General features: G+C 42.2%; 1 protein-coding gene and 1 non-coding gene across 2 annotated transcripts; one reads left to right on the forward strand and one right to left on the reverse strand.

Annotated features, from left to right (window-relative positions):
* Window positions 1-3,792: 3,792 nt before the first annotated feature.
* TRNAD-GUC lies at window positions 3,793-3,866 on the forward strand. The gene has a single exon. It is a non-coding gene; the product is annotated as a tRNA-Asp (tRNA).
* A 531-nt stretch (window positions 3,867-4,397) lies between these two features.
* Window positions 4,398-6,475, reverse strand: LOC121790838. The gene is made up of 3 exons (XM_042188945.1): window positions 5,858-6,475; window positions 5,474-5,646; window positions 4,398-4,792 (listed from the first exon to the last, which is right to left on the reverse strand). The coding sequence occupies exons 1-3, from the start codon at window positions 6,362-6,364 to the stop codon at window positions 4,624-4,626; spliced, it is 849 nt and encodes a 282-aa protein (XP_042044879.1). The 5' UTR covers window positions 6,365-6,475; the 3' UTR covers window positions 4,398-4,623.
* Window positions 6,476-8,512: the final 2,037 nt, after the last annotated feature.

Genomic DNA, 8,512 nt, shown 5'->3' on the forward strand with positions numbered 1-8,512 from the left:
CTAAGGCTGTTGATGGAGAAAGCAATGCAGTGTCAGATGATTCCATAATGCTATGGCACAAGAGATTGGGCCACCCAGCTGAAGGAAGCTTGAAAGAACTCATCAAGAAGGGTCTGATCTCTGGAGATTTCAACAAGATGAACCCCTGTGAGCAGTGTATACTTGGAAAGGCTAAGAAGGCACCCTATCCTACAGGTATTCACTCTTCTACAGCCCCTTTAGACTACATACATAGTGATCTTTGGGGCCTTCACCGGTGTGTTCAATTGGTGGAGGAAAGTATTATCTAGCTATCATTGATGACTATACAAGGAAGTTGTGGGTATATATTCTTAAAGAAACATCTGAAACACTCACAAGTTCAAGATATGGTGTAAGGAGGTTGAGCTAGAGAAGGGTAGAAGTGTTAAATGCTTAAGAACAGACAATGGCCTAGAGTTCTTGTCTGCTGAGTTTGATCTGTTTTGTAAAGAGAAGGGTATGAAGAGGCCATAGACTGTTCCTGGTAATCCTCAGCAAAATGGTGTTGTGGAGAGGATGAATAGGACAATCCTAGAGAGGGTGAGGTGCCTACTTCTTGGTTCTGGTTTGAGCAGCAGATTCTGGGGTGAGGCTGTGTATACAGCAGCCTATCTCACCAATAAATGCCCATCTTACTGCCCTGAAATCTGAAACTCCTGATTACATGTGGTATGGAGCTCATAGTGACTACTCAAAGTACAAGGTGTTTGGGTGTGTGGCCTATGCTCATGCTAGGCAAAGCAAGCTTGAAGCTAGGGCTCTGAAATGTATTATGTTGGGGTATCAGAGGGGTGTTAAGGGGTATAGGCTCTGGTGTATTGAGCCGGTAAGCAGAAGGTCTTGGTGAGTAGGATGTGGTGTTCTTGGAGGATCAGATGCCATTCCTGAAAGATAAGCTGGACTCCAATGAAGATGAGGGTGATTTCTTCAAGGTGGAGCCTGTGGGGGTTGGCCTAGGAGCAGGTGGAGTTATTGACTCAGGGAGTGAGTCTGATTCAGATAAAGAAGAGGCTCCAACTCAGGGCAACCAGGCTGGTGAGTCTATATCAGACTCTATCAGAGACTATCAGCTTGCAAGGGACAGAGTTAGAAGAGAACAAGGCACCAACAAGGTTCTCTGATGTTGTGTATTATGCTCTGTGTGCAGCTGAAAGTATTGATGGCGCAGATCCACTCACATATAAAGAAGCTATGCAGAGTAAAGATAGAGAAAGATGGATTGAAGCCATGAATGAGGAAATAGAGTCTTTACTCAAGAACAAAACATGGATTTTGGTGGACAAATCCAAGCTGAGTACAGATGGTAAGGAAAGGAGGCTGGTAAGCTGTAAGTGGTTGTTTAAAGAAAGATTGAGACCACTGATAAGGATAGAGTCAGGTTCAAGGCAAGGCTGGTGGCTAGAGGCTTTACACAGCAGGAGGGAATCGATTTCAATGAAGTGTTTGCACCTGTTGTGAAGCACACTTCAATTAGGATCCTATTGGCTGTGGTGAATCAGCTTGACTGGGAGCCTACAACAGCTTGATGTGAAGACAGCCTTCCTAAATGGAGATCTAGAGGAAACTATCTTCATGGAACAGCCCAGAGGGCTATGTGAAGATTGGAGAAGAAGGCAAAGGTGTGCCTGTTACAGAAAAGTCTTTATGGACTTAAGCAAAGTCCTAGACAGTGGAATAAGAAGTTTGATGCACAGATGAAGAAGATTGGCTTCTCCAAGTCAGAATATGATGATTGCATTACATCAAGAAGGCAGGCAAGACTCCCATTGCCTACCTATTACTCTATGTGGATGATATGCTACTTGCAGGGCCTTCTATGACAGAAATTCAGAAAGTTAAACAAGATCTGAAGTCAAGCTTTGAAATGAAGGATCTAGGAGAGTCAAGGAAGATCCTAGGCATACATATTCAGAGAGATAGAGGCTGCAAGAAGCTGTGGATGCTGCAAACTGACTATATTGAGAAAGTTTTGCAGAGATTCAAAATGGAAAATGCAAAAGCTGCATCAACTCCTCTGTCCCAGAGTTTTAAGCTTTCAAAGGAGCAGGCCCCTAAAACTAAGCAAGAGGCTGATGAGATGGAGGCTATCCCTTATGCTAGTGTGGTTGGAAGTGTTATGTATACTATGATTTGTACAAGACCAGATCTGGCACATGCTATCTCAGTGACTAGCAGATACATGGCAACCCGGGGAAGGAGCATTGGAATGCTCTTAAGTGGATATTGAGGTACATGAAGTCAACTAAGGACTGGGGGATTGTCTTCAATGGCTGGGAAGGTGAATCTGAGGAGGTTGTGCAGGGCTATTGTGATGCAGACTATGCTGCAAACCTGGACAACAGGAAGTCCCAAACAGGTTATCTTTTCAACCATGTTTGGAACTGTAATCAGCTGGAAGTCAGGGTTGCAAAAGTGTTGTTGCTCTCTCAACAACAGAATCAGAGTATATAGCTCTCACTGCAGCTGTAACAGGAGAGCTTTTGGATTCAGGGAGTGATTTCTGACTTTGGCTTTGATCAAAAGACAATGGTGATTCATTGTGACAGCAGCTCAGCTATGTGCTTGGCTAAACATCCGGGTTTTTCATGAAAGGAGCAAGCACATAGACATAAAGTTCCATTTTTATTCGAGATGGAGATCGAGAAGGGGAGAGTGAAGGTGATTAAGATTAACACCTTGCACAATCCGGCTGACATGCTAACAAAGTCTCTAGGTAGAGACAAGTTTGATCATTGCAAGAAATTGATCAATGTTTGTGCAAGAACTGAGATGAGCCCTCAGGTGGAGAATTGTAATAATGGAGTGCTCATTTCAGTTGGAAGAAAAAGGCAGAGTTCGGTAAGCTCGGCTTACCGAGCTGGAACTAGCCTGGAACTAGCCGAGAAGAAGAAGGCAGAAGAAGGAAGCTCGGCTTTGAGCTGGAACTAGCCGAGAAGGAAGAGTTCGGTTGTGAGCCGAGAAGGAAGAGTTCGGTTGTAAGCCGAGGAAGGAGTTCGGTCTTGAACCGAGAAGGAGTTCGGTCTTGAACCGAGAAGGAAGAAGCAACCTAGCCGAACTAGCCGTTGGAACAGCAGTTAGTTAGCTGAGATGTAGCGGTTATTCTTCTTGCTTTCTTGATTCTTCTTGTAGTTAGTTAGTAGCAGTGCTACTTGATTGTAGAGCTTTAAATAGCTCACCGTGTATGTAGTTTAGAGTAGAGTTTAATCAATAAAGAGTTTTCCAGTTTCTCTCCAAGATTATCATCTTCAATACTCAAAGTGTGAGTGTGTGTGTTTCTGCATTGTGTGATCTCATACAACAGTGAGTGTGTGTGTGATCTTCTTGAGTGTGTGAAAGCCTTGTGTGTGAGTAAATCCCAACATATTTCATGTATGAACATAAGTATATCTAAATGCTGCGAACCATAGACATTCCAAAGGCCCAAATATCTTTAATATTTTTGCAATAGAAACATTTAGTCCATTCCAGCACATTGCCAAGTCTATCTAATGGGCCATGACCCTCGTCATTCACAATTTCAAAATAATCCAAACTAATTATCATTAATCATTAGAATTCCATCCCACTTTCCTAACTCGGATAAATTACTAGTATCCTAATTATTTCGATGATGAAAATGAAGTTATAACGGAAAATATGTAGTAATATATATCTGAAAATCTTAAAGCAAAATACGTTATTATAACTATTGTCAAATTACTAAAAATGATATTTTTTTTCAAAAATGAATGAGAAAATAAATAATATTATTGCATGATACTTAAACAACAAGTCGTTGTAGTATAGTGGTAAGTATTCTCCCGCCTGTCACGCGGGTGACCCGGGTTCGATCCCCGGCAACGGCGTTTCTTTTTTCTCCCATTTTCGAATTTTCTTTTTAAATTTACATATTTTTTGCTTTCGCTAATTTCCCCCTAAGAATGCAAAACAGTGTTTACATATCTAATTCAAAATTTTAATTACTTTTCACTTTTCATCATATAAATTTTGTTTTAGTTTACAGTTAAATGATTATGATTATACGTACATATTTGTGTAAATTACTAAATACCCTTTTATATTTGCCATAGATCAAATTATACAAGAAATATCATGCAGAACTTTCATGGATGACATGTGTTTACAAAATATTTACGATAGACTTATTCAAAAACCAATAACCAAAATTCCCTAGATCTAATTTTGAATTTTAAAGAAAACTAAATCCACAAACAGGGAAAAGATATGGCATATCATTAAGTGTGGCTGATAATTTTTTTGCTGCAACAACTCAAGATTTTCCAAGGGGACCCTCATCAGCTACTTGCAAAGAAGAAAAACAAGGCTAAAATCCAAAAAAACAAGAAAATTCATCATATTCTAAGTCATCATCCAAATGAAATTAAAGGGAGCTAAACCACTTATATTAGAAACATGGATACCTGAACATTGTTCATACAGAGAGATGTTACAGTCAGAATCTTGCTATTCTTTAATATGTACAGTACAACAGAGCAAGAAAACATACCAAGAAGCAAAATTTCATCAAGATTCAAGAATGTTACACAATTTTCTCCTTGGCACTTGATGACTACTATATTTCGATGTTGTGTCGCTATATTACTAAGAAGCTGCTGTGATAGGAGGCCAGTAAGCTCCCTCTTGTAAGAAGTTGGACGGAAGATTGCTTCTTTTCTCGTACATATCGTTTACTGCTTCCTCCTCCTCTTCTTCTTCCTCTTCGTCATCCTCAGCATCCCATAAGAATCGAGCATATGAAGCGAGAACATAGCTGCACCATGAAATAAAGTTTCAACCAAGGAAAAACTCATGAAATCACTTATGTTTCCCAATTAGCCAAAAGCTGCACAAGTTTTAAGTTTATCACAGGATTAGTTAACCTTTTTAATTGTTCATAGTGTGAGAACACATTGACAGGTTTGTCAAACAAATCAAAATAGCATGTGCTCAGAATAATGCATAAATTAGCAATGAAGTGGAGATAGTTAAGTCACTACACATAAATATGGAACAAAACATTATATCCTAGTTGCTCTGTATCACATAATTCTCATGGAGATTCATTCATTGCAAAGTATTCATAGAATCAAACCACTGTCTAAACTAACAAGCCAAACAAAATGGCCAACTCAATCATAACAAACTTTTCCCTCAGAGATAATAAAAGGACCAAAACGGCAAGAATCATATCCTTTTTGCTCTGTATCACATAATTCTCATGGAGATTCATTCACTGCAAAGTATACATAGCTCAGAAACTAACTAAGCAAACAAAAAAGGCCAACACAATTATAATAATCTTTTTCTTCAAAGATAATAAAGAACCAAGAAAGCAAGAATCATATCCTCAGATTCATTCATTGCAAAGTATTCATAGCTCAGACCATTGTTACTATCTAAGCAAACAACCAACACAATTAAACAAGCAAGAAGGTAAGAATCATATCCTCACCAATCATTGGGGTCAGTTTTGACAGCTTGATCAAAATAGGCCTCGGCTCGAACAGCGTCTCTTTGCGTCTGCCATATTAAATCCGCGTAGAGCGATAGCACATTACCATCACTCGGATTAGCCAAAATCGCCCTTCCACAATACTCCTCTGCCTTCACCAAATCTCCCCTAACCTACACACACACATCAAACAATTCCAAATTCAAATCTCAACCCTCCAAACACAAATTCACACAAAAAGGATAAACAGTATAGTTCTTCAAACCATAAATAACTCAAACACACAAAGGCTCCTACCACAAAATTGAAGGCATAAGGTATAAAATCATGCCCCAATTTTCCACCCAAAACCTAATCCGAGATTAATTCGCAGAAGAAAACTACCTCCTTAAGAAATCGAGCATAATTGGCGAGGAGAAGAGCATTGCCAGGATTAGCTTGAATCATCATCTCATAGTAAACGTCTGTGCTCTCCCGGCCGGGACCCGACCCCTCATCCGAACCCCTACCTCCGCCGCACACTCCCCCGCCGCCGCATCCCCCAACGCCGCCGCCAACCACTAGCGACTGCGGCTTCCTCTGACTCTCCAGATACCCCACCGTGGACATGGCGCTGGGCCCGACCTCATGCCTCTCCCTCCGCTCCTGGACCCGCGCCAGCTTCGGCACCCGCGGCGTGCGCTTCGCCGGATCCTTGAGATCAGACTCGAACCGGGTTGGCGTGACCCGGCCGATCCCTTCCTCGGAGGACATGGACATGGAGAAGGACCGTGTCCTCGTAAGCTGTGGCAGGGATTCCGGCTCCGGCGAGGATCCGGACCCGGATCCGGTTGTTGAATTGCTGGGAAGCCATGAATTCAAAATTGGGGACGACGCGCTCCTCAGCAGCATGATTGATCGATTTGTGTGTGTTTCCAGTTGGTGGTAGTGATGTTAATGGAGGCGGCTGCTCCTCCTTGGTTGTTGAAGGAGAGTGGTGGGGATTTTATAAAGGGGCGGAATTGGAATATAGTGATGATAACACCAAAGATTTTTATTCAAGAATTGAATCAATAATTGTCAAATGTTTCACGTGATGATAATGAGGTGGCGTTAGGAAGCACCGCTTATCTCAGATGTGTGGGCCCCCCACCTAAATAAGTACTATGAGATTTTATTAATTAATAAGTAACATAGAAAAGTAAATACATTAGATATGATAAAATAAGAGAGTGAATAAAGTAAATATTTTAATTTAATATATTCAGTGTAGTAGTATTTTGAACTTAATGCAATGCATTAACTTAACTTGAAATTATGGCTATGTAAGATATTTTTAGAATTTTTTCTGATAATATTTTCTTCTTTTCCAAATCAATTTTGTAGCTAACTCTTTCCTTCCTCTGATTTTAGCTACTTCTAATTCTTCAACTTTTACAATTGGTCTTTGTTGCCTTAATAGAAAATAGAAAAAAAAAATAAAAATACTGGTCATTACACACAATAAATGATAGATGAAGATCGAATCAATCTCATAAGGTTAAAAGAATTATTGCACCATAAATCAATAATTACTTAATGGAGTAACAAATTTAGTCGATTTTTCTTCCACTTACTTTGAAACAACATAAATTGTTGTTGAATATCTACTGAGCGAAAAATGATTGATAAGTGATCGTTCTTAATGGAGTATTAAGATTAAGATAAAGATGGTATTCGTTGTGGCATGTCAATTTTACAACAACATGATGATTTGATGTCATATTCTTGTTCAGGCCATCCACAATAGGAATAGCCCAACAATAGCCCAGCCATAGCCTAGCCACAAACTCCTTCTGCCACGTCATCAGCACTAAAAATCCTTCTGCCACATCATCAAAACAAGCAAATAGCTCAGCCATAGCCTAGCCACATCACTAAAACAATTATATAAAAATGAAATAATAACAATCACACAATATACGGAATTTAATTTACAAGACCTATACGGAAAACATTAATAATACTATTAAAATTTTAAAAAGTACAATAGTTTAAAAAAATTACAATAATTTAAAAAAAGAACAATAATTCACTCATCGTCTTCGTCGTCGTCTCCTACGTCACTGTCGCCACCCTCGCCTCCGCCTCCGTCGCCACCATCGTCGCTGCCTCCGTCGCCGCCGCCTCTACTCCCGCCGGTCTCCTTTCGTGCCGCCTCCAACTCGTCCTGCATGCTCATGAGCAATGTTTGAAGCAAACTCTTCTCCACGAGGTCTACCGCCGCCCGCCATTCGGCCAGCGTCTTGACCATCTGAGCGCGCGTTTGTTGACGCGCAAAGAATTTGAGATCCGTTGTGGATTGGCCTAGGGGGGATACCGACTGGACCTCCTGGGAACCCCGGCGACCCCCCTCGCCTCCAGTTGAGCCCGCTTGTGCCCAACCGGGCTAGTTCGGCGAGGAGCGAACGAACGAGGGGTCGGGACCTCCTGGGCCGTCTCGGGGAGGTCGTGGAAACCACCGCTGCTGCCGCTGAAATCACCGGTATAGTTCAGTCGTTACTTCTTCGGCTAGCCAGCATCGACACCTACTCGGAAACTTCTCGGAGTCGTTCAGCACAAGATAGCAGTTCCAGCTGGTGAACTCCTTATACAACCCGGGCTGGGGGAAGGCTTTCTCCGCTATCCTCCTGCAGTCTTCCTCCGTTTGGCCACTGCTCTGTATGCGGAGGGCGTTGGCGTACAAACCCGAAAATCGAGAGACGGTTAGCCCTGATTCGGTCCCACCCTTTCGGCAATCCTCCCCGTTGCGTGGCCTCCCCTCCGGGCAAAATGTCTGGTAGGCTGCTGCTATCTTGCCCCACAAGTGACGATCCTCTGGTTGTTCGAAACGAGAGGATCGTCGCAAACACTCACCCACGCCTTGGACAGCGCGACGTTCTCCGCGTCCGTCCACCTCCTCCGGACCTGGCTATCCACACCCGGCTGCGACGACTCGCCCTTCTTCTTCGCCTTGCCCTTCTTCTTGGGTCGCCCCCACCCCGCACTGCTCCCCCCATTTGATCGGGAGTTCCGGAACCC

Source organism: Salvia splendens, unplaced genomic scaffold (assembly GCF_004379255.2).
Source record: "Salvia splendens isolate huo1 unplaced genomic scaffold, SspV2 ctg636, whole genome shotgun sequence".
Classification (NCBI taxonomy): domain Eukaryota; kingdom Viridiplantae; phylum Streptophyta; class Magnoliopsida; order Lamiales; family Lamiaceae; genus Salvia; species Salvia splendens.